The 27,849-nt window shown below is 33.6% G+C and overlaps 1 protein-coding gene across 4 annotated transcripts in view; it reads left to right on the top strand.

Annotated features, from left to right (window-relative positions):
* Nucleotides 1-27,849, top strand: part of LOC114339639 (serine-rich adhesin for platelets) — a 1,513,912-nt gene that overhangs the window by 1,451,821 nt on the left and 34,242 nt on the right. For all 4 annotated transcript variants that reach the window (XM_028290316.2, XM_028290307.2, XM_028290298.2 and 1 more), the window contains 4 exons: nucleotides 1,559-2,243; nucleotides 19,209-19,399; nucleotides 21,029-21,211; nucleotides 25,543-25,646. In XM_028290316.2, the coding sequence (XP_028146117.2) occupies nucleotides 1,559-2,243; nucleotides 19,209-19,399; nucleotides 21,029-21,211; nucleotides 25,543-25,646 (1,163 nt within the window). The remainder of the gene's footprint in view (nucleotides 1-1,558; nucleotides 2,244-19,208; nucleotides 19,400-21,028; nucleotides 21,212-25,542; nucleotides 25,647-27,849) is intronic.

Below are 27,849 nucleotides of genomic sequence, written 5' to 3'. Positions count from 1 at the left end.
GAAGAAATATTTGTTTAACAAATAAATATTGTTTTCGCTTAAATTCAATATTAAAGCTGCCACCTACCTGTGTCTTAGCAGTTTGAACATTTAATTTAAGCGATAAGCAATGTTTATTTATGAAATAAACATTTTTACCTGTTTTCTGACAGCAGTAAAATGTATTTTGAATTACATAAATTGGTTACATTATTTTTTTTTGTGTCAATTAATTTAATAAAAAAATATTTTTTGGCCAACCTGTATAAATAATTGGGTTAGTGTTTATATTGCTCAGTGGAGAATTGAACAACCTTTCAAATGAGCTATCACACAACCCCTACTCTCATTTAAAAAATCATCGATTACGTCATCACGCCAGATGGATGACATTACTAGTATAATATATATACCAAAAGGTCACAATTTAAAAATAAAAATCGATCTGTCTTAGGATTTCTCTCTAAACTCATCCAATTTCAAGATAATGAATTTATTCCAACTCAAACGTCCTCACTTTATATTATGGCCAATGAACCTGCAAAACAATGTATTATTACCGGTATATACCGGTTCCAAAAGCCTTCACTTGCTCGTACTTGCAAAGCCTCGTACTTCAAACTTCAACCCTTAAGAAATAACACCTTAAGTCAATGACGTAAACACTAACTAACCGCCTGACAGACGGGTTTAACATCTTAGTGGTAATTTTTGTTTTTGTTACATATTCTAATAAAAAAAAATACCTCACTGACTTACTGAAAGTATTAGCTATCTAAAAGACACAGTAATTAATCTAATTTTTCTGTATTTATTAAAATAAAAAACATTATAACAAGAATGGAAGGATTGTTTGTGTACCTTTTTACTCCTGGAAAAAAGTGTGATTAAATTTAAACAAATTAAAGAATCTTAATTAAAATTTATAATCGAGTTAAACAAAGAGTAAGAAAAATGAAAATAAAAAGGTTTTAAAAAAATGTTAAAACAAAAAAAACTGACGGGTATTATAGTTAGTACAGTGTAGCAATGGTAGTCAGTGGCAATATTTTCATCACAAATTGATTCCACTTCGCTTATGTCGTCTTCTACCTCATCAAACCATTTCAAAAGAGTTTCCTAAGGGTCTTTATTCCCTTATTTGATGTTTTTTGACGAACTGGGGCACATGATGTGTAATGACGAACTGGGCAGAAACACTAACATCCCGTCTATTAGACGGAAATCGCACTTTGAGCCTAAATATCTTTCGAATAACAACCTGCCACAAATTGCCGAATTCAATACTACTAAATAACAACCCAACTTGAAAAGTCATAAACGGTTGACCTTCAAAATTTTCAAGGAAGGGAAATATCCCACTTTCGACAAGCGATGTCGTCTGAGAGACGGGGTGTTAGTGTTAGTACTTAAGGGTTAAGATTACGACTGATGTTCATATAAGTTTTATTTTTCCGTTTTTATAATAGTCCTATTTCTTTGACTTATTTAATAACAGCTTTATCCATAAAATGACTTGATTTTATAGCTACCTTGGGAATTTTGAGTAATAACATAAACTTATTTTTTTATTCTCTAGGTGTTTATGAGGAGCCACCACAAGCTTCTTCGCCGCTCTCTGCCGCATTCTTCACCTCAACAATGTCTAGTTCCGCAGCGGTAGAAGAAGCCTTGGAGGAGGTCTTACCTGGAGAGCCAATTTATCCACTTACAAATTCTCCGTCACCTCAATCACCACTCGGCTTAACACCTGTGCCATCACCTATTTCTAACATCGTTACGACGACAGATTCCCAACCACCAACGGCGACTAGCTTTTCACCATCTCCGAACACCTCTACCTTTACTTTGTCCGGAAACTGGTGCAACGGCTTGATGCTCCCGAACTCAGACGATCCTCTCTTATCCAGCAGCCCCAAAGATTTTGTACCAAGGAAAAAAATAGAAATTAATGGAGTACCTTTAAGGCTGATAAGCAACAACGGCCTAATCGAACTGAACAGCACGAATTTTGCTGGGATTCTTGTTGATGCTAATGGAGAAATAAAGTTAATACAAACTGGCGGAAATACTTTCCAGACGAAGAATATTTTGGTAACGAATACTCCTATAATCACTTCACAAGAAAGTGGTAGTGAAGACAAAAAGAAGGTGATACAAACTGTACAATGCACTATTCCAACGAAACAAATTATTAACAGGCCTAAACCAGTAACCGAAATTAAAAAAGAAGATAACAACGACGTGTTTTTAAGTCCTACTTCGTAAGTATTTATTTTTGTTATTTTTTTATACAAAAATCTCCTGTTAGGATGTTATTTTGCAATTCTGTGCTCAGTGCGTAAAGGGAGTTAAGTCCTAAAACACTGTTTTGAGATAAACGCGTTTAAAGTTTGAAATAATATGCTCGAGTTATACTTTTGGAGTTTTTACAAGAATGTATCCCTCAAAATTCTTTTAAACACTTTTGATCAATTACATATTTATTTCTCTTAATAACATAATCAATAAATAATATAAACAAACCATATAAGTATTATAAAAAAAATAATAAACTTTTTCTTACATGGACTTAACATAATTTGCACAAATATCATAAACTTAACACGCTTAACGCATATAACACAAACTATAACAAAAAGCATAAAAAATAATATTTAATAATAATAATGAGGATTTTTAAGACCAAACTAGCAGGTTTTAATAAATAATAATAGAAGAACATTTAGCAAGACAAAAAATTGTGTTTATTCATCATAAACCGAGTAAGTAATAATAGAAATTAATTAAAATAATACAAAAAATAAACAAAAACTGATATGGAAAACAAATCAATATTTTTTGTTTTATCATTTAATATTTACATTTTTTTCCCTTCTTCCTGACAGTTTGTTTCGTTGATTTATTTTCTTCATTTTAATTATGTATTTTCATATTTATTCATACTTTAACTGTCATTTTTTTCATGGTTTTCACATTTACTTTCTTTTTTTGTCAACTATGTAGTTGTACTATTTCTTCATTTCCTTCGTCAGGAATGTCATCAGTGTAGGTATTCTCTGCTTCATTTGAGGTTATTCTTTATAGAATTGGTGAAATACTGGTGAAATGTATGGAAGCAGGTTGAGGAGGTCAGTTTTTTTCTACTTGGGTATAGAATTTTGTCCTGGGTAACGTAATCCAGGGTCCATTTTGCTAATGGTTTCTTTGCCCCTTCTTTTGAAACTAATGCATTGAAACGATTTATTAAGGTCTAAGGTATTCTTATGGTAAATTATTTCAAGCTCGTTTTTAACAAAATTTAGCCACTGTACATCTCATACTGTTTTTATCAAAATTCAAAGGGCGTTTCTTACCAGTACTTTGTATAAGTTCGGCCCAATCATGAGGATGGTGGAACGTCCAGCAAAAGCTGTTTTATTTTTTTCAATAAGGACGTGTGATGTATCACACTCAATGTGGGTGTGGCCAGGTACTAAAAAATTTATGATTAATCGCTTTCAAGTTAGGAGAATTTTGCAAGGCTACCATACACATAGCTGATACATGAGTATTCTTGTTTTGACCACCAGATGTATCTGAATACCTACATGATCAAAGTTTTCACAACAGGCTTTAAAGCTTTAGAAATAAATTTGTATACACATGAGCCAACTTTATTAGCACCTCTCCCAGCTACACCTTCATGCCAAAGGTAACAGTAAATTTTGCCATCACTGCAGTCGTAGACTGTTAGATTAAAAGTCCAATGTTGGCGTTTGTAGAAGGCTACAGAACTATGCACGAGTGGAGTGGGAAGGCATTGCTGCATGTTTTTTTTTCTCTGATTCTGGCTTTGGTTTAGAACTAGAACCTTTAGCCACGTAATTGTATAACTTATCACTAAGTCAGGGGAGTAATGTGTAGTGTGTGTGTTGAGTAAGTGTCTTGTTACTTTGCAAAGTCGACGTCATTGTCTTTTAAATGTTAAATTGCATGTTAAATGTCACAATTTTGGTTGAATCGTTAACTTTTGAATTTTCTTAATCTAACTTTTGAGACTCATACGCATACTCCGCGTTATCAAGGTGGTATTTTTTTTTTGTTTCAAAAACTCCTGGTTTTCACTCTCAGAACATATTTTAATTTGCATGTCCGGCCTATCACATTTTGAACGGGTATCTAATTTAGGCTTTTTAATTTTGAAATTTAAGTTGTGGAACTCCTCACAAAACTTACTATATTATAGGTTTTAAACTGTTTTCAGATAAGGTACGCTTCTATTCTTCATATTATAATGTCACTATCGTCAAATGTGGAGAAACAAATTTTTCTCACAATCTTGTCTTGAGTAGTTGTTTTCATAAACTGGGATTCCGATTAAAAATTGATTTACTGTATTCCTTTCTTCTTCAGTTATAATTTTTTTTCTAAAATTTCCTCTTTTATCCGATTGGATTGGGCCCAACGAAAATGATCTTTTCTTTTGAATAATAGTTTATAGGTGTTTGCGCCAATATGAATATATATTTCATTTATTTTAATTCGGGAACGTCTTGGCAACACAGTTCTAAGTAAGCATAATCTTCTGTCCTTTATGTTAAGTCAGTCAGTCGTTAACAGACATACGGTCGGAACGTATAGTACACTTTGACAATTTTAATTTGATTTTGTGTGTGTTTTCCGTGAGACAAATTGACGATACCAGACAACATATTTTCGGTAAGTTCCCTTCTTTTATCCCATCCTTCATTTTCCTTAATGCCACCGAAAGTAGTGCTTCAACATTTAACAACACGAAGAAAATCTAAGAAAATCTCGGTAAGTTATTATTATTAAATTTTTTCCATTTGGTTTGCTAAAAGCCAAAACATAATTGGTCAATTTCTAGCTCGGATATTCAGCGTAGGTTTACAGTTTGCTTTGCTTAGTTTTGTATTATTAAATAATAATATTCTTATTTAGAAACAAATTGTTCGGTAAAATTTAATGTCGGCACGTATCGGAAAAAAAAAACTCTGTGATAACTTTTTGCTGATTTTTGTATTTGTATCGTTTTTGTTTCTCGGAACAACTTGGGCTTCGGGCGTGAAAGAAGTTAGGTTTTTAAATATTTGCGGTGTTGTCAAACGTGAATATTTTTCGACTCAATCGGTTACGGAAAAATTCGGATGTATGAATAAAAATTATTTTGTAAACAAATACTAAATTTGATTCACGGTTCTAAACAAAATAAAGAGTTTGCATAATAACTGCCCGGAAGGCTTGTTTTTTAACAAATCTCTATAATTAATTAATTTTATTCAAAATTTATACTCAGACCTGGTTTGTTATATGCTACAGTTTTCTTAAAGTAGACTTTGTTTTTTTTTTTCTGATTTTGCGGATTGATTTCAGTAACAATGACTACTCACGAAAGGCAATTTAAAATATTAACGGCTAAAAAAGAAACGCTTTATACAATCATTCAGACTTTATATGACTTATCGAAAAACTTAACTACGGATAACACCATTAAAAAATTCACAAACTTGTATCAGTCGATGGATTCGACAAGGACAGAAATTCTCAAAATTTTGGATGAAATCAACGCAGTCGGGTTTGACGTTGATGAAAACTATAAACCAGATTTTCAGGTGATGTCTGTTATTAACGAAATGTGTTGTGAAGCAAGGGCGGCTTATACAAAATTAAAACCAAGCACCAATATTGTAAATCCAACTTTACAGCAAAGTACACAACAACAGTGTAATGTACACAGTCTTTTGCCAAAAATCACTATTCCAGATTTCCACGGAGAAACAAAGGAATGGGAAACTTTTTATTCGATTTACAAACCATTGGTACACGATAATTTCCAGCTGACGGATGCAGATAAGGCTCGGCTTTTGGTTTCACATTTAAAGGGATCGGCCCTTAGTATTTGTGCGGGAATAGCTACTTCTGGGGATAATTATGACACGTTATGGAAAGCACTTTTAGAAAAATATCATAATAAAAGGTTGTTAGCAAACACTTATTTACAACAAATTTTTAATTTTAAATCCTTGCAATCGGAATCTGAAAAAAATCTAAACAGTTTTTTAGAAATCTTTGACGCCTCGGTTAATGCCTTAAAAAAGTTGGATGTCCCGGATTTAACGGATTTTATTTTACTTTATCATGCACTCTCAAAACTGGACAGGGAAACGGTAAAATCTTTTGAAAATCACATGCGCGGAACGGTTATTCCTACTTACACGGATTTAATTAAATTTGTTAAGGATCAAACAAAAATTTTGCATAATAGTGACTCACAAGAGGCTAGCTCCGGTGGCTATCATAAAAATAAAAATTCGAAATCATTTTTTGTAAGCCAGCATGAGAATAAAAACAATAACAGAATGCCTTTTTGTGTTTTATGTAAAAAATCGTCACATTTTTTGGGTAGGTGTGATAAATTTAAGGCTATGAATCCTACACAAAGGTACGATTTGGTAAAAAATAATAATTTATGCTTTCTGTGTTTTTCCCAGTCACATGGTGTAAGACAGTGCTTAAAAAGACCGTGTGCCCAGTGTGCCAAGAATCATCATTTTCTTTTATGCGCAGGAAAACCGGAAATAAGGGGTGCGAAGGAAAATAATCAAAATAATCAATCAAATTCTGGTGTCGGTATTCCAGAAACGGGTTCCAATAACCACAATTCGGGTTCAGTTAATTGTGCGTTTCAAAATTCTAGTTTTTTGAGTAGAAATCAGGAAAAAACGGTTCTATTAGCAACGGTAACGGTATGTGTGTTAAATAGTCCTTTACAAAATGCAACGGCGCGGTTTATTTTGGACAACGGTAGTCAGTGTAATCTTTTGACCACGGAATGTTGTAAAAAACTAGGTCTTAGATATACAAAAATTAATTCTTCGGTACAAGGTTTGGGACAAAACTCTCAGTCGGTAAGGGGAGTAACGGACATTATTATCGCTTCGCGTTTTGATCAGACTAAAAAATACGATGTTCAAGCTTTAGTTATTGATCATATTACAGATAAATTGCCAAAAACGAAATTAAATTTGCAAACTTTATCGGAATTTAAAAATTTACAATTAGCGGACGATAAGTTTTTTGAACCTAAATCAATCGATGGCATAATCGGTGCGCAGTTTTTTCCTATTCTTTTCGGCGGTAATCGGATTTTGAGTTCTTCAGGTTTAGGGGCGGCTTTAGAAACAACGTTCGGGTATGTTATTATGGGTCAGGTGGATACGGAATATTCCACTCCCATAAATTTGCTCACTTTAAGGGAAGAAACATCGATTGAACAAATTTTGACAAAATTTTGGGAATTAGAGCAGGTTCCAAAACGGGAAATTCCGGATTTAGACGCTATAGAATATGAAAATATTTATAAAACCACGGTTTCCAGGGATATATCAGGCCGGTTTACTGTTGCATTACCTTTTAAAAGTTCACCAAAAAATTTGGGAAATTCAAGGGTTTCGGCGGAAAATCGGTTAAAAACCTTGGAAAAACGGTTAACAAAATCGGACAGCTTGCGTGCGGATTACAATAAAATTATGCAGGATTTTTTGGATCAAGGATACTTAAAATTATTGGAAAAAGAAGATTGTGACTTATCCTATTATATTAGTCATCACCCTGTAATAAAATTAGATAGTTTAAGTACACCTATACGTATCGTATTGGATGCATCTTGCCCTTCAGACAGTGATGTCTCTTTGAATGATTTATTGCATAGCGGGCCTAAACTGCAGGCGGACATATGCACTTTATTAATAAATTTTCGGCTTTTTCCAGTAGCATTGAGTTCGGATTTAAAAAAGATGTTTTTACAAATAAAATTAGTACAAGATCACTGGCGGTTTCAAAGAATATTATGGAGATTTGATCCAAACGAGGAAATAAAAACGTATGAATTTACGGTGGTTGCGTTCGGTTTAAGGTCGTCACCTTTTTTAGCGCTACGGACGGTTCAGCAATTGATAAATGAAGATGGCAAAGATTATCCTTTAGCTAAAAAATATATTTCTTCGGGGCTATATATGGATGATTTTTTAACGAGTGTTCCGGACGAAATTGAAGCTAAAGAATTATATAATCAATCGGTAAAGCTCTTCAAAGGTGGTTGTTTTGACTTAGTTAAATGGTCGACTAATTTGGACAATTTGTTATCAGAAATTCCGCTGGAAAAACGTTTACAAAATTCGGTTACATTTAAATCGGAGACTAAAGTTTTAGGGATGCAATGGGATCCGCAGAGGGATGTTTTGAACTATAGGTTAACCACCCCCGATAAAAATTGTACAAAACGTAAGATTTTATCTCTTACTGCAAAATGTTATGATCCTATTGGTCTGATTGCTCCATTTATTTTGCATTTAAAGTTAATGATCAGGGAGTTATGGCAACTAAAATTGGGTTGGGATGACTCACCCCCGGATACGATTAAAAAATCATGGGAAAAGGTATGCAATGAATGGCAAGATTTTTCAAAATTTGAGGTCCCTAGACATGTAGGAGCCATGAGGGATGTTCCGATTATGATTTTGGGGTTTGCGGATGAAAGTCAAGACGGTTACGGTGGGGTAGTTTATTTAAGGGTTGTAAATTCTAGCGGTGAAGTGAGTGTGAGACTGGTTGCTGCAAAATCGAGATGTGCACCTTTAAAAAAGACCATGACCATTCCGAAGCTAGAATTATGCGCGGCTTTGTTGTTATCATCTTTGCTGAAATTAATATTTGAAAATTATAGCAAACTTACTCATATTTCACAACTAGTTGCTTATTCTGATTCGACCACGGTGGTGAGTTGGTTAACTTCGGCAAATACCAAAGATATTTTTGTAGCTAATCGAGTGCAGCAAATTAAAGAAAACCTTCCTAATATTTCATGGCAACATATTGAAGGTAAAAATAATCCCGCGGACTGCTTGTCAAGAGGGTTGACACCCTCACAATTAATAAATCATGAACTTTGGTTACAAGGTCCTAGTTGGATAAAATTACGGGAATCGGACTGGCCTTCTTCAATATTAGAATCGGATATTTCGGAGGTTAAGGTTTTGGTTATTGAGGAGGAGAAGCAGGGTGAAAAAATTCATCCCTTACTTGAATTGGTTGAACGTCATTCTAGCTGGCATAAAATTTTACGGATTACGGTTCGGGTTTTAATGTTGTTAAAATTAATTCCTGTGCAAAAATTAATTACGGCTACTGCGCTAAGAACAGCAGAATGTTATTTAATTCAGTTAATTCAGTTAAAACATTTTGAAACTGAAATAAAAATGATAAAAGAAAACAAACAATGTAAAACACAGCTTAAGAAATTACGGCCATTTTTACAAGACGGTTTACTTATGGTGGGGGGACGACTTAATAATTCATCCCTTAGTTTTTCGGGAAAACATCCACTAATTTTTCCGGGAAAAGAAACGTTAGTTGAACGGATTGTTGATTTTTATCATATAATTTATATGCATACGGGGGCATATTTGCTTGAAGCTTTATTGCGTCAAAAGTATTGGATTCTTGGGGCAAGAAATCTTATTAGAAATCGGGTTTTTAAATGCAATCGTTGTTTTAGAAATAAACCGAAAATTTTGACACCGCTCATGGCAGATTTACCGGTATCGAGGGTTACTGCTACTAAACCCTTTTTACACGTAGGGGTTGACTATTTTGGGCCAATAAATATTACATTAGGTAAAAAACGTAATGCGGCGGTTCATAAATCGTATTGTTTATTAGCGGTTTGTTTAAGCACAAAAGCGGTTCATTTAGAATTGGTGAGTTCTTTAAGCACACCACATTTTATGCAAGCATTTAAAAGACTTTTAGCAAGAAGGGGCCCATGCAAGGTTTTGTATTCTGATCAGGGATCATCTTTTGTTTGTGCGAAAACGGTTTTAAGTGAAATTAATCGGTTTGCTAGTTCGGAAGAATATCAAAATGCACTGTTATGTGAATTAAATTTGAACGGTGTGGAATGGAAATTTATAAGTCCACAAAGTCCGAGTCACGGGGGTCTTTGGGAAAGTAATGTAAAGAGCGCTAAGTCGCATCTCTATAAGGTCATAGGGGATCAGTTGTTAACATATGAAGAGTTAAATACTCTATTAATTCAAATAGAGGCAATCTTAAATTCGAGACCTCTTTGTCGTCGACCAACTGATTCATCTCAAATATCGGTATTAACTCCATCACATTTTTTAAATTTAACACCGTTAGGAAGTTTGCCGGCCGACGATTTAACAGATTTAAATATAAACCGGTTAGATAGGTTCCAGTTAATCGATCGAATGGTGCAAGATTTCTGGAAAAGGTGGCGTTTGGAATATTTGACTACCTTACAAACTAGAGAAAAATGGAATATAGATTTGCCTAATGTTAAAATCGGAACGGTTGTTATTTTAAAGGTAGACAATGTACCTACACTTTGTTGGCCGTTGGCCATTGTTACTGAGGTTCATCCGGGTAAAGACGGAGTTGTTAGAAATGTTACTGTAAAAACTTCGAAAGGGACATTTACACGACCAGTTTTGAAGTTATGCCCTCTTCCGAATCAATAAATTTACAGTAATATCTTTTGTATATTGTTATAGGTATTTTTCATTAGAATTTATTTATTTTTTTTCGATTATTTTTTTTGACTTACGGTAATTAACTCTGAAAATTTTGGTATATTAATTTATGCCTGGTCCTTTGAGTATTTATTTGGAACTAGTTTTTTTATTGTGTTTTCGGCACAAATTGCATACAGATTTGGCTGAAAAATGGGTTTTTCAGGGCGGGGGCTATGTTTGCGCCAATATAAATATATATTTCATTTATTTTAATTCGGGAACGTCTTGGCAACACAGTTCTAAGTAAGCATAATCTTCTGTCCTTTATGTTATATTTAACAGACGTTAAACAGACGTTTATCAGTCGTTAACAGACATACGGTCGGAACGTATAGTACACTTTGACAATTTTAATTTGATTTTGTGTGAGTTTTCCGTGAGACAAATTGACGATACCAGACAACATATTTTCGGTAAGTTCCCTTCTTTTATCCCATCCTTCATTTTCCTTAATGCCACCGAAAATAGTGCTTCAACATTTAACAACACGAAGAAAATCTAAGAAAATCTCGGTAAGTTATTATTATTAAATTTTTTCCATTTGGTTTGCTAAAAGCCAAAACAATAGGTATCTCCGACTTTCTCCAAATACTTTTAGTAAAAAAGACAAATCAGCTTTAAAAGCGCGCAGCGTACAGAGAGTCAACGTAATAACTTATTAGTGTACAGTGTGTTAAGTCGCAAAAATTGTGGGGCTTAACACACTGAGTCTTCCTGTTACTTAAATAATGTTTAGTGTAAAGAGTGATATGTCTAAGTTCGGGACTTAACACGCCTTACACAGTTAGTGTTGATTATTTTTCATTTGTGTAAAACGAATATCTCAGTTTAGGAATGGAATTAGACTTGACAAATTATACACACATGTAGATATCAAATTCTAACATACAGATAGTGCATTTGCCAATTTCGACCATTTTTGGACTTAATTCACTTTACGCACAGAGCACAGAATTATTTTCGAGTTTCATAAGATTTCAATAGATGGCGTCAAATGTTTCTAAAATCGATATTGTGTATTCAGTAGCTATGCGTTCCTATTTTTAAGGTTTCTTTCACACTATAATAATTTATTCCGTGTATTTCACAAATTTAATACAAGCAACGCCTATTCAGTTTCTTGCGTATAAATATTTTGATTTTACTTTCATTGTGCCATGGGTTATTTTGTATATAATTAGTAGTAGAGGAGTTAAATTTGCAGTTACTAAAGAGTCATGGGTCCTATTAGGTTGTGAAGATGTGGTCCTAAAACCAAAGATAGTTATGTTAAGTTTTCAATTTTATCGGGGATTTTCAAATTTTTTAATTTAATTTTCCATTTCCAACAATCGTTTTTCCCTTTTTCCGATTATAGCGCCATCTATCCCTAATTCGAACAAATGTCTCGAATAAAAGTTACAGTGTGCGGCAAAATAAACAGTACTGAAATGAATATTGAAATATTTATTATTATTTATATATCTTTAATGCATGATATGGCCTTGCAAACATCATTCACGATAAAGCACGTTTCCGATGTTTCCGATAAAACAGATGTTAAAGATGCCCTCTGGCCAGTGGCGGATCTACGGGGAGGGAAAATGAGGGAATTTCCACACTAACAAGGTCCAAAATTAAAGAAAAAAAAATGTTCAAACATAAAAATATACTATCTCACATGAAACCGAAAGCACAAAAAGACAAATTAAACCCAATAAACACGCTGGTTAGGAAAATTAACCCTCGTAAGGCGGTGCGGTATGCAGCTGCACCCCAGACCTGGTTTTTCTCACTTATCTTTTTTAATATTTTTTTTTTATTTTTGTCCATTTTTTTATTTGCCTTAAATTCAATTCTAAACACATTACACCCATTGCAGCATCTGAAGCGCTTTACGTTTACGTGATTTTTTGGAAAATTGACTGTATTGTCCAAATCATGAAAATTTCATATCCTGAATTGGACGTGTTACTTATGTCAGAGAAAAAAGACCGAAAGTCCTGACATAACTGTATTATGTGTAAAAAATTTGTGTTGCTCACTCTGTGAAAACTTTCATGTGTTTATCTTGCAACGGTAATAATTTTTTTTAAAGAAGAAATGGGTAATTTTTTTGTAAAATTATGTTTCATACTATAATAAAAAAGTCTTAATTATCTTTCAAGTCAATTTCCCCGACGTTCACATATAAAAAAATGGATATCCAGCTGGGGTGCAAATGCACTCCGCACCGTTGTTTACGTAAGAATCTAAGCACCGCTTTACGAGGTTAAGCGGGAACTTAATGCCTATAAGTTATTATTTATGTCTTATGTAATCTGTGTTTATCTTTTTTATGTATTTTGGTTGGTTTTTCATTGGAATTTCCCCACTAAGGAAAATTCCACTCCCAAGGCAAATTTTTAGATCCGCCACTTCCTCTGTCACGAAAAAATCTTTAATTCTAGTCCTCTATTCCGAAATGGCAGACGGTGACCCCTTCAGCATTCCCCATATGTACGCATCTGGTGACGTTTGTTCTGGTGAGTGGCAGCTTCAAAAATGATAGCGCAGTATTCGATGAGACTCCCTGGCAGTGTGACAGGTTATCCCGTCCTGCTAAAACCATTGTTGATTTTAAGCGTGGACCGTTTTCCGTATGGTCGAAAAGAGTACTTTACTATAAAAATTTTTTCTGTAAAACTGAGAACCATCCTGAAGTATCTAATATTAACATAATATTGACAAACGTTATAAAAACGTTCAGAAACCACTCAATACGATTAGGCACATAACACATACAAATTTGAGGCATACTAATTGCAGTACTGTTTATTTTGCCGCATACCGTACTTATTTTTACTAAGATTTTAAGGTAGCCCCACACCCCACCTCCGTGGGGTCATGCTTGGTGTCATTCGATAGATTTTTCAAAAATATTGAATACGTGTATTTTTTAGTTTTTCGATCTGATGTTCATTTCGTGGAATATCGCGGGGTTCCTATTTAAAATTTTAAATTTACCTCCCACCCCTCTCCTTGGGGGGTCGTGTTTGGTATCATTAGATAGATTTTTGAGACATATTCAATACGTGTATATTAGTTTTTCGATCTGACGTTCATTTCGCGAAATATTCGCTTTTTTTGTGAAATTTTGAAACTCACCCATTTCCTTACTCAAATCGTCAATTTTTTTAAAGATACACGGCATAAACAATTTACACAGTTAACTTACCTTATCTTAATCTGACGATTTCGAGTTTTTCTAAGGATAGATTTTTTTCGAACCTCTCCCTTATCAAACTACCCTGTATTAAGAGCCAATAGATTTTAGGGGTACATTTATAGGCTTAAGTTTGCGATACTAGTTTCTGTGAGTAAAAAAGAGACCTAGTATAAAAAATAATTTGTAAATAATTTCATACATGGGAAAAGTTAGAGTGAAAGAACTCTATTACCAGTAGTATAAAGGTTTCCTGTTTTTTTTTGTCCAGCAGTGTAGGGTAAGAGCGTATTGATTCTATAGTTTTTAGTAATGGTTTGTGTCAACAAATTGAAATTTAATTTAATCCTATTACATATACGCTAACTAGCTGACACGAACAAGCTTCGCTGTGGCTGGGTTATAATACGATTAATATTATGTTCAATTATTTAACACAGTCCGGTACATATCATGAAATCTATGAATAAGAGTTGTCAGATATAATCATCAAAAAATAAAATGTGTAATAAGCATTATGATAAGGCCTAATCCACCAAAAAATTTGGATATTATATAATAAATTTTATTTAGGTTAATTCCAAGCACAATTTTATTTAATAATAACATTATTACAATATATATTTAGGCGCTTTTTAGGCGTCAACGCCCTTCCGATAGGGACCCATAGAGGATTGTCACCGAGCCGCAAGCCCCCTTATACCTTGCCGTACCGCTCCTCCATAGGCCGATCAGACACCAGCTTATTCCAGACCAAGTCGTAGATTCGTTTTTTTTTAGAATTTTAGACTACGACGTTAGCCTTTTTATTTTTCTATTCACCGGCAGGGGATCGAACCCATGGACATAATGATTACAAAAGTAAACAAATCAAAACGTCAGATAGTGTACTTAAAATATGTGAAAACATTCCCAATCGTCTTTCTTTGTACCTATCTCTTTTTAATGCACTGAGTCTAGATGGTTCATAAAAATAACATGTGTTTTTACTTAATAACAGGCGGCAGCTGATTTGTCATTAGTTTCATGCGTGGAAGAGAATGATGCTAGATAAAAAGGGGCGGAGGTAAATTCCTCACCAACCAGTAAAAACATATAATCCGACAGGTATTTTCCTCACCAAATTTAAGGGTTCCTATTAATCCGGTAGGTATATTCCTCACCAACTCACTCAGGTAATAAAATAAAAATATAGATTTAATTTGGGAATGTATATTACGAAAGCATCCGAAATCCTAATACAAGACATTAATTTCCTTACATTATAATAATAGTTTATAATATAGATAATATTATACAAGACGTATGACTTATTATTTAATATTTAATATAATAAGACAGACACTTTACAAAATCCATTCTAGTCATTTGATTAGACTGATATCTTATTAATAAATTTTCTACATTTTTCAATTTCAGTTTAGCTTGTTTATCTTTGATATGTTCTGCAATATGCAAACTTTAAATTTTAACATACGTATCTACCTGAAATTCTTTAATTTTTTCAAAGGAAATATAATATATGGATGGATGCGTATTACAAAACGATAAATTAAAATGAGAATGAAAAGATTCGCAAGCATTCGTAATACGAATAACACAAGAATTTGCTTCTGTCCACAAATATGGGGAGAATAAGGCAGTTTCGTCTATATAAGTTTCAACTAAATAATCGACATATCTATCTTAAATTTCACTTACATACAACAAAAGTATGTTTGAGTCACTTGCCTCCTACAGAATAATTTTTATATTTTGATTCAGGAAACCAAAACATTTCTATACCAAGCTTGGTGTAGGTGAAATTTACAACATGTATTTCAGTGTTCATTTCAATAATTGCATTATGTATAGCCTTTTCAAAATCTTCAAAAATTTTACTAGCATTAAACTCAATTTTGAGAGCTTTAAAAATTTCTGATTTTAACAAATAAAAAATATTGATATTTTTTTTTGTTTGGCAGTAAAAAGTATAATAAAGAAATATAATGCCCATTAATTAGCCCATGAATAGTGAATAATTGCAAATAATATGTGGTACAGTAAGAAAATGTGCCATCCATATAATAAAATTCAATGTGGCTAAAAGTCTTATATTTGTTTCACAACTAATAGGTCTGGATTCCGCGTATGAAAAAAAGTTGATTAATAGCAAGCTGAAAATTTGTTAATAGCTTAAGGGTGTCCAGTTGAACAAACTTTGATATATGGGAACACTGGAACAGGGGACGTTTTAACTGTGGAACAGGTTAAAAATGTGAAACGGTCAGAACACGAAAACGGCACATTTATTTTGCCCGACAGAACAGACTTAAACTCTCCGAACAGAGATTACACTCTCATGCAAAAATCAGACTGCTATTTATCACCTGTCATAATTCCTGTCATTTGACATATTCTACATGTTCCACTCATTAAAACGCCCATTTGGTGATCAATAGCAGTCTGATTTGTGCACGAAAGTTTAATCTCTGTTCGGAGAGTTAAGTCTATTCTGTCGGACAAAATATATGTACCGTTTTCGTGGTCTGACCGTTCCAAATTTTTAACCTGCTCCACAGTTAAACCGTCCCCTGTTCCAGTATTCCCATATATAAAAGTTTGTTCAACTAGACACCCTTAAGCTATTAACAAATTTTTAGCTTGCTATTAATCAACTTTTTTTTTTCATACGCGGGATCCAGACCTATAAATACAATTATCCTAGTTTTAATTATTTTCTATGGGAAATAAGCCACAATTTTACTAAAAAATGAATTTATTAACGTTTCGAAGCCCAAATCGAGTTTCGTTGTCAAAATACAAAATACTATTAAAATAAACAAAAATGTTGTTACTAAGTAAAAAAAATCTTCTAATAATTTATTTAATCTGACTCATTTATATTGGCAATTCAGACGTATATTATACATTTTAAAGTAGAAGACTTTAAAATGATATCGCCAATATTTATGTATTGCGTTCCTGGGACAACTTAACTAAAAGATTGTTCATTCGATTACATGAAATCAATCCCAACTCAAGAATATCCGTCGCAAAAAAACCATAGCATGTGATCTGTCTTTAAAAAGACAGCCAAATGCAACGATGACAGTAAAATTCTCGCGTTAGAGATTCCATAGTAAATCACGAGGGAAAACCAGGAAAAAACCTCGTGATACTATCCCGACATCGTAAGTATTTGGTCTTACATTTAATTTACCTTCAAAAAACGAATACCAAATTCTGACTTTAATATGTTTAAATTATAAATAATATTAATAATACATAGATATACAATAAGTAATACTAATATAAAATTTGTACTAACTTGATATGGTATTGACTTACTAATCGTGGTATTTTCTTTCTATTGACTTCCTCTTTCAGTATGGGTAACCACATCCTACCGCATTCTACCGAGGAATTTGCGACACAATTGGTTTCATTTAGCGAGAATTTTACTGTCATCGTTGCATTTGGTTGTCTTTTTAAAGACAGATCACATGCTATGATTTTTTTGCGACGGATATTCTTGAGTTGGGATTGATTTCATATAATCGAATGAACTATCTTTTAGTAAAGTCGGCCCAGGAACGCAACTCATAAATATTGGCGATATCATTTTAAAGTCTTCTACTTTAAAATATAAAATATACGTCTGAATTGCCAATATAAATGAGTCAGATTAAATAAATTATTATAAGATTTTTTTTACTTAGCAACAACATTTTTGTTTATTTTAATAGTATTTTGTATTTTGACAACGAAACCCGATTTGGGATTCGAAACGTTAATAAATTAATTTTTTAGTAAAATTGTGGCTTATTTACCATAGAAAATACTTAATTATAAAAATTCCACAAGGAAATATCCTACTTTTGACACAGTTTATAAAGAGAAAATTTTCCCTCTTGGTCTTGGTTATTTTTTGAGCACACCTCTTCACAAATTCTTGAACCTCATCAATATTGGAATTAAGTCGACCAGGCATCATTTTTCGTCGATAATTATATATTTTTTCTTATGTAACTGACAACAATCGTAGTAATTGTTTCAGACAAATTAGCTGCAAGCGCTTGGCGTATAATTTTTGCTGGTTTTTCAATAATATTCTCTTGGCTTTACGTTTACAATAGTTAGAAATAATTTTTCGATCTAACTTCTGACAATCTGGTCCATGATTACGTTGTAGGCTACTTCTAGATATTGTAAAAGTTGCACCAATAGTAAAAAATTTCGCACTACAAGTTGTTTTATCCTCCGGAACACTTCTTCACTTTTTAAAACTTTCACTTTATAAAAAATAAAATTTTCAAATACCACTACCCTGTAAGGTTTACCGCGATCACTTTCTATTAAACATGCCATTTTTGTCAAAATTCCAATTGGCACTAAAAATAATATAATATAATTAATTAATTTTTACAGGTACCTACTGTAATTTAATAGTAGATAAATAATTCAATTGAATGCCTTTTAGTAAAATCTACCTGAAATAACTGAAATAACCATTTCGGTCTTGGTGAGGAAAATACCTGTGGGATTATGACATACCCTTCTAAACGCAGGTAAAAGATTATTTTGGTGAGGAAATTACACCCGCCGATAAAAAGTATGTGTTTTATCTCGCCAGGTATTAATGACGCACGGGAAAAGACTCTCTGACTCAACTGTATGCATCAGTTTAACTTATTAAACTTATTTTTTATTGAGGTTGATTATTTGCAATTTATTTAAATTTTGCAATAGATTGTTTTTGTTTTACTTATTTTTTTTTAATTTATATTGACGACTTATGTAATTTTAGTAAAGTGTAGTGAACAGCCGTAGCGCAGCGGCATGGTATTGGCCTCATAAGCCTGAGCCCTCGGGTTCGAGCCCCGGCACAGACAATCCATTGTCATTTCTAAAAATGATACCAGCTGTTCACCGTGCCTCGGAGAGTACGTTAAAGTCGTCGGGCCCCCTGGGCTAGTGTACATCGACACTAGTTACAAAGAATATAGAAGTGAGTAGAAGGGTGCTGCCCTGTAAAGTTTTAGCACAGGATTTTGTGTTCCCACTGAGTAGGTGCATAGACCTGACAACGACTACGGAGCTTACACGATCTCACCACCGCTCTCACCGCGGCCGCAACATCCCTCGTCAACAAGCCTGCTTTGAAGTGACGGATAAACGTGACCATCTGGTCCGTATGAAAGCTTCTTCTAGTAGAGTATATATTCTTTGCTAGTTACTTAAAACAGGGTTAAAGATGTAAATGGCGCCGGAACAATCCGAAAGGATCTCCTCGGCAAAAAGGCTATACGATATTATTATTATTATTATTAGTAAATTGTATTTGTTATTTTTTTGTTTTTCAACTTTTTGAAAGCTTTTTCTATAAAACTGTACAATTTTGAACGACAATCAATCATATTTCTATTTTATTAAATTATTAAAGCTATAACAATTTTCATTTTTAGGGTACCTGCTAGTCCGATAAGAGTATCTAGGAAAAGGCCTAGAGCGGAACCTCTTCCGTTACCTATAATACATCAATCCAAACTTAGAGCTACAATAAGCAAGCCCCCTGGTTGTGCGAGATATACACCTCAACCAATACTAAATCCTCAGAGGCCAGGAACTGGTCTGTATATCAACCTTAAAAATAAATGTAAGTAAAATATTTATTAGTTAAAGGATAATCAACTACATTTTATTATCAAAAGTTATGCATCATCCATCGTATTCATTACTTTTATAAATCCATATCCCTATAAGATCTTTAATAGGACTTTTCATATAAAATACACCTTTTTGCCCATTGTTTTTAATCTGGTGGAATGTAGAGTAATATTTTTAATATTATTTTATGTGAACATTGAACTTATTTGTCATCTGAAGAGTCACAATGTTGCATACTTTTTTGTATATTTCTTGTATAATTTCATTCAATGGTATAATCACAGTATTAAAAACAAAATGTTATATTGTTATATATACTGGGGTGTAATGTAAAAGAATAAGATTGTATAAGAACGTTTAACGTATAAAGATGACGATTTATAGTCTGAACAAATTATAAAAAAGGCCATTTTTGGGAAAATTTGTTTAGCAGCTATTTTAAGTGTAATCGACTCTTAAAATAGCATAGGCATATTAGTAATATCGATTTGCAAAGTCCGCAGAAAGTGTGCTATTTTATTTAATATTATTTTTGTATCCAGTATTTACACTGATATTTTACTATTTACTTTTCAAAACTTTACTTCAAAGCGATTTTTTAAATGCACCTTTATATAATGTGATAGTATGAAAACATTGAGGATATGGCAACGGTGTCATATGTCAAGTTTGGATCTTAGATCCAATGCTAAAATGCGTACATGAAATTAGGTTAGTTTATATTTTCAAGGCATAATCGTACAACATGTCCTTTTTTCTAATTATTTGAACCAGCCATTGAAAATAAATGTCAATGTAAAAATATTGTAGACAACAACACAATTAACACTATCAGCTAAAACGATCATGACAGCTGAAATGACCTTAAAATGACAATAATAATTCGTATACGAGCGTCACGATTCGAATGGTTCATACCCATTCGAGCCGTCGTATACGAAAAAATTCGTACACAAAGTATTCGAAAATACAAGACACCGGATTTCAAGCGAGATTCTTCTAATTTCGTATGCGAAATATGCTCGAATGAATTCGAAAATAGGACCCCTGACCTACCGCCATCTAATGCGTATGTGGGGGAATGCTGAAGAGGGTAAACCGACCCACAGTCTTATATTCCGGTATTGCAGGTTATAATTAAGGTTTTTTCGTGCCGGATGGCATCTTTAACATCCGTTTTATCGGAAACGTCGTCATGAATAATGTGCGAAGGCTAATATCATGTATGTATACTAACTATATAAATAATCATAAACATTTCATTATGCATAAACATCTTCAATTTCTTTGCAACACGAAAATGCAGCAGCTGCATAATATGCAGAAATTTCAATATGCATTTCAGTAATGTTTTTGCCGCATACTGTACTATGAAAATATCTTTTAAAATAAGACTAAACTTTTATATTCCATCAAAATGGGAATATATTTTTGCGCTCACGTAATATTCATATCGGTTCTTTTGTAGCTGAAGTATTTGTGCGCCACTTATTTTTACCACGTTTGGCGATTTTTTGTTATTGTAAAATAAGATGGCGAAAATTGTTTTGTTAGTAATGTTATCTTAACTTAATAATAGTAACTATTAGCGAATACAAGGTTCTTATTTAAATTTTAGGTGAAGATAGCTGGAACAACGATTCAATACCAGAGAGTGATGCAACGCCTCATGTGAATGTGGGCTCCAAATTCCAATGTAATATTCCTCAGTTTTTCTCAATACCCAATCGGGGAAAATCGGAACGACAATATGAAGACTTGCTGTGGGATCCCGGTATTAACAATTGCACGGATAATGAAGGTAAGTAGTAAGAATAGTTTCCGTTTCCTAACAATCCATATATCTGTATGGGTATAAATAGTAAAGGAATGTCAGGCATAGATGTATACTATCTGCACAATCATTCAATTTTTATGGTGAGCATATTATTTTGAGAAGGCACTTGAATCATGAGAAAAAGACATTTTAATAAATAGTCATAAAATAAACAACATACGTTTCGCAGATGACACAGACCTTATAAGCAAATAGTTAGACCTGGTTTCTCTTACACGACTGATCGAAAACGAAAGTCAAATATTTTTTCTGCATTTAAACATTTCAAAGACAAAGTTCATGATAGTGGATAGACTTCATAACAATCGTCCACACATAACCACAATTGACCGGTTTGTGGTTGGGAGCTCATACTTCTATCTGGGATGATTGATCACAAACACAGGGTCATTACAGGAAGACATTAGACGTAGGTGTGATCTAGCAAAAGTTGCCACAGCAAAAATAACCAAAATATGGAAAGAATGACAAATTTCAAGAGCGTTAAAGATGATGTTGATCAACTGCTTAATATTCCCGATACTGACCTACGGATGTGAATCTTGGATCCTGATACAATCGGAAAGAAGAAATATGGCCGCCACTGAAATCATCTGTTGGAGACGAATGTAACTAATTCCTTTGACCGACCGTAGGAAAAATAAGTCTATTTTAAGAGAGCTAAAAGTTAGCCAACGACTCTCCAGTCAAGTCCATCTCCAACAATTAACATACTTTGGACATGTTATGAGGGCAAATACAGAAAACATGGACATACTTACTATACAAGGAAAGGTGGAATGCCGAAAACCATGAGGAAAATCCCAAACAACACAGATCTATCGAATTGCAGGAATATGTAAAAGACCTATGCATGAGTTAAAAGAAATGAACAGAGACAGAGATCTTTGGAAACAAACAATACACGACATCACGTCGACCACTACACTCCTTCCGGGGGTCATGATTGAAGAGAGATATTATGTGTTATTATGTTTGCGAATTTGCGTGTTTGCGATGTTAGTGTCTCCACTAAGAGTGGAGAATGCGAAGACGAGATCCGTAGGCGCATCATAATGGCCAGATCGGCAACAGCCAAACTCACAAAAATATGGAAGAATACTGACATTACAAAAAACACAAAATTACGCCTTGTTCGAGCGTTAATATTTCCTACCGCCACCTACGCTTCAGAGACTTGGACCATCAAAAACGCAGATTCAAAGCGTATAATGGCATTTGAAATGTGGGTCTACCGGAGAATGTTGCGCATACCATGGACCGCACATCTCACAAATAATTCAATATTACCCGAACTTAACATAAAAACTAGACTAGCACAACTATCAACCAAAATATACTGAGATATTTTGGACATATAACTAGAAGAAGAGAAGGCATGGAACGAATGATAGTTGAAGGCAACGTAGAGGGCAGAAGATCCAGAGGAAGATTTCCATTACGATGGTCGGACCAAATAAGGGACATGACTGGTTACTCGTTCTCAGAAGCAAAACAAGACGGACAGGAGAAAGAGGATTGGATAGAAATAGTCAAACGACTTACATGACGACACTACATCCTTACGGAGGAGAACATATAGAGGAGGAGGAGGAGGATGTTTGCTACAATTATGATATTATATTTAATCAACTGAAAAATAAAACAGTAAAAGATAAAGTACAAAAACGACTAAAAGAAGAAACGTGGGTTCACACAGAAATAAATAACACAGAGGTCGAACTAGAAAAGATACACAAAGTAAGTCAAGAAATATCAGAGAAATACTTAAAAACTGAAAGAACAGAGAAAAAAGAATGGATGACAGAGGAGATTCTATGTATGATGGAAGACAGAAGAAAGGCTAAAGATAATAAAAATAACTACAACAAAATAAGTAACGAAATAAAAAGGTCTATTAAAATAGCAAAATAGAATTGGTTTAGCTCGAAATGTACAGACATAGAGTCATTACAACAAAAGCATGATTCGTTTAACCTCCATAAAAAGATCAAAGAAGCTGCAGGCTTATATAAACACAAGAACACTGTATTTCTGACAGATAACCAGGGAAACATAGTATTGGAAATAGAACAAAAAAGGGATATTTGGATTAAATACGTGAAAAAAACTTTTCAAGATATACGAAGTAACACTGACATCACAACAAATACCAATTGCGAATCTGGACCTCTACTTAAAGTCGAAGAATTAAAGTATGCCATCAAAATTACAAAAGATGGTAAAGCAGTAGGCCCTGATCATTTTCATTCCGAATTCTTTAAACTTATGGACTACTACGACATAAAATGGTTGACAAATATATTTAACAATATGACACAGGCATAATTCCCCAAAAATGGTTAGAATCAAATTTTATAAATCTTCCAAAAAAAACCAAATGCGAGAAAGTGCGAAGACTAGAATTATAAGCCTTATCTTATGAGCCATTTACTTTAAACATTTCTAAAGGTCATTCACAAAATAATATATTACAAAGTGCGAGGAACAACTAACAAGAACACAATTCCAATTTCGTGATGCTCTGGGAACACGGGAGGCCCTTTTTGCTGTACATGTGCTATTTCAGAGATGCAGGGATGTAATTTGTGATATATACGTATGCTTTATAGATTACCAGAAAGCATTTGACAGAGTAAAACACGACAAATTAATAACTCTAATGCAAGAAATTGGAATTGACAAGAAAGATCTGAGAATTATCAGAAACATTTATTAAAATCAAACGGCCAAAATCAAAGTAGAAGGCCAGTTAATTGATAAAATTGCAATAGAACGAGGAGTACGACAGGGCTGTATTTTATCTCCAGTACTATTCAAAATTTACTCTGAATGGGTATTTAAGGAAGCTTTAGACGGTTATGCGAAAGGAGTATTAATAAACGGTGAATGGTTGAATAACATTAGATATGCAGATGACACCATAGTTTTTGCCGATAATCTGAATGATTTATAGATATTAACAAATCGTATAACAGAAGTCAGCAACCGATACGGACTAGCTCTTAATATAAAGAAGACCAAATTTATGACAATTAGTAAAAAACCAATAATAAACGCTCAACTTATATTCAACCAACAGAATATCGAAAGAGTTGAGCAATATACATATCTGGTCACGAATTTAAATAGCCAATGGGACCAATCGAATAATAAAAGCGAAAGCAGCATACGTTAGCATGAGACATTTTCAACAGTCGGGACATATCATTAAAAACAAAATACCGTCTGTTGAGATGCTACATATTCACAGTTCTGCTCTACGAAATGGAAGCGTGGACACTAACGGCTGCATCTATAAATCGGCTCGAAACTTTCGAAATGTGGTGTTATAGGCGCATCTTACGTATATCCTGGGTTGACCGAATTACTAATGTGTAAGTCCTGTTTAGAATGGGAAAAGATTGTGAAATACTCATAACCAACAAAACAAAAAAATTAGAATATCTAGGACATGTAATGAGAAATCAAGAACGTTACGGTCTTCTCCAACTGATTCTTCAAGGGAAGGTAAATGGTAAAAGAGGACCGGGAAGAAGACGCATTTCCTGGCTTCAAAATTTACGAAAGTGGTATAACACGACTACCACTGAACTATTCCGCGCTGTGGTAAACAACGTCAAGTTAGCCATGATGATCGTGAACATCCTGAACGGATAGGCACTTTAAGAAGAAGATAGTTGATTTTGGACACAGCAGTCTAACTTAACGACAAAACCAACTTCACTCGACTTGATATTTTAAAAATGTAAAATGGATGTAGGACAGAATAACACAAAATAAAAATAGTCATTTGAAATGTGGTGTTACAGAAGGATGCTTAGAATAGTATGGACACAAAAGAAAACGAGAACGGAAATATTGCGAGAAATGGGCAAAGAATACGAAGTAATAAACACAATAAAAATAAGAAAGTTACAATATCTGGGACACGTAATAAGGGGATAGTGATATGAAATGTTAAGATTGATAATACAGGGAAATATAAGAGAAGGAAGGAGTAAAGGATGAAAGAAGGTGTCATGGTTGAAGAATATTTTGACTGGTTTCTAGAACTCCTCCGAGCAGCAGTAAGTAGAGTAAATATAGTGATGATGATTTCCAACCTCCGACTGGGAGACGGCACTTAAAGAGGATGAATTATTTTTCCAAAAATATGCGGAAGTTATCTGTTGTCTCTTACATCCATACTCCAACATATTTCAATGAGCATACACATTGATTAGACTTTATTGTTTTATTTTTTAAAATATTTATAAGGATTTTTATTTTTCTAAAGTCTACATTTTTTTTAGTGGATATGTACCTGGATTTTGCTTGTTGTGCTGCAGTGCCAGGTGGAGGAAGGAACAAGGAATACGCTATGCATCTACTTCATATGTGTGGAGGAAACATTCACGTAAGTATAATATTTGTTCGCCGGTCCTGAAAAAGAATGACGTAACTGCAAATTTTCCCAATTCTTGTTTATTGCGTAATTAACTTCTAAAATACATACTGTGTACAGAGATGATACAAAACAGACAGAACTGTAACTATGTGCTGAACAACTACAGGATAGTTACGTCGTTATTGAAATACGTACCGTTGTAGACCTTGTTTGAGATGAATAGTCACGCAATTGAAAATGTGGGGACTAAATTAAAATAATGAAATTTGGACCAATAGGGATGAAAATAAAAGCCATCACTGTAAGGATAAACGGCACACTAAATATTTAAAAATAGTTTTTTTGTACATAAAAACTGTAAGATCAAGAATGACGCAACTGTACAATGACATAGGGTTGAAAATGGGTGAATTCAATAAGATAATCAAATTCGAACAGATATGAATGAAACTAAAAACCATAAATTTAAGAATAAACGTCATACCGGTGCTTCGGACAGTTACTATTTATTTAATCACGATTTTAAATACTTAAACATTTTTAGATGAACAATAACGCCACTGAAGTTAGGGCTGAAAATGGGGCGATTAAAATTATGATAACCAAATTCGAACTAATATGGATAAAAAAGCCATCATTGTAAGAATAAACACAATACCGATGCTCCTGGATGATTACTCCTCATTTAAAATAGTAAATAGTTTTTTTGCTCTCCTGAGAAATATGACTTTTTGCAGTTACGTCACTTTTCTTCCGGACCGGCGTATATACATATAGGTTTTAATTATGCTCATTTTAGAAATAAGGTTTAGAGGAAGACTGTTTCAAGACTTTAAAAAATAAGATCAAGTGTGGCATAAGACAATATGTTGGGTTTTAGACGGAGAGGCAGCGCCGAAAAATCTCTCTGAATGTACTAAAGCTAGTTTTTTCACAGTTGATTACTGTGAGTGTGTAGAGAAACATACTGCGGTCGGTCAAGCGAAACGTAGAACAGGTGGTACTGACAGCTTGTCAAATTTGCTTACCTGCGGAGGTAATTAAATCCATCTACTAAGGCTGAAAATCAGTACACACATTCTAAATTGAATATAAATAAAAGTTATTATAATCGGTCAGCTGTATGACGGGACAGAGCCGGTCGGTCGGCCCCAATGAATGTACAGGGTTATTCACGATATTTTGACCCCCTTGTAAACTGATTTATTTACAGAATAAGAAAAAAATGTAAATACAAAAGTTATTTGATTTTTAATTATGATTTTTTGACAGATATATCGTACTAGTGACATCATCCATCTGGGCTTGATGACGTAATGGGCTATTTTTTTAAATGAGAAGAGGGGTCGTGTGCCAGCTCATTTGAAAGCTTATTCAATTCTCTATGCACTAATATAAACATTAAGATCATTATTTATACAGAGTGTCCAAAAAAATTTTTGAATTATTAATTAAACAATTATTTTAATTAAAAAAAAATTTTTGGACACCCTGTATAAACAATTATGTTAATGTTTATAATACTGAATAGGGAATTGAATAACCTTTCAAATGAGCTGGCACACGACCCCTATTCTCATTTAAAAAATAGTCGATTACGTCATCAAGCCCAGATGGATGACGTCACTAGTACGATATATATGTCTAAAATCATAATTTAAAAATTGAATAAGTTTTGTATTTTACATTTTTTTTTCTAATTCTGTAAATAAAGCAGTTTAGAGGGGGTCAAAATATAGTGAATAACCCTGTACATTCATTGGGGCCGACCGATCGGCTCTATCCCGTCATACAGCTGACCGACTAGAATAACTTTTATTTATATTCAATTTAGAATGTGTGTACTGATTTTCAGCCTTAGTAAATGGATTTAATTACCTCCGCAGGTAAGCAAGTTTGACAAGCTGTCAGTACCACCTGTTCTACGTTTCGCTTGACCGACCGCAGTATGTTTCTCTACACAATCACAGTAATCAACTGTGAAATAACTAGCTTTAGTAAATTCAGAGAAATTTTTCAGCGCTGCCTCTTGGACTATTTGGTCCTATACTTTCTGTACACGTGAGATATACCTGTACTGGAAAACAACACAGTTGCCACCTTTGCTGATGATATGGCTATCCATGCAATAGGGACGACTAGTGAAGACTAGGTGAAAATAGCAATTAACCAAATCCATAAATAGGTAAAAAAATGGAGAATAAGGCCATAT

The sequence above is a fragment of the Diabrotica virgifera genome, chromosome 4 (assembly GCF_917563875.1).
Source record: "Diabrotica virgifera virgifera chromosome 4, PGI_DIABVI_V3a".
Lineage (NCBI taxonomy): Eukaryota > Metazoa > Arthropoda > Insecta > Coleoptera > Chrysomelidae > Diabrotica > Diabrotica virgifera.
The sequence above is the reverse complement of the archived record's forward strand: the minus strand, read 5'-3'. Positions and strand labels throughout refer to the sequence as shown.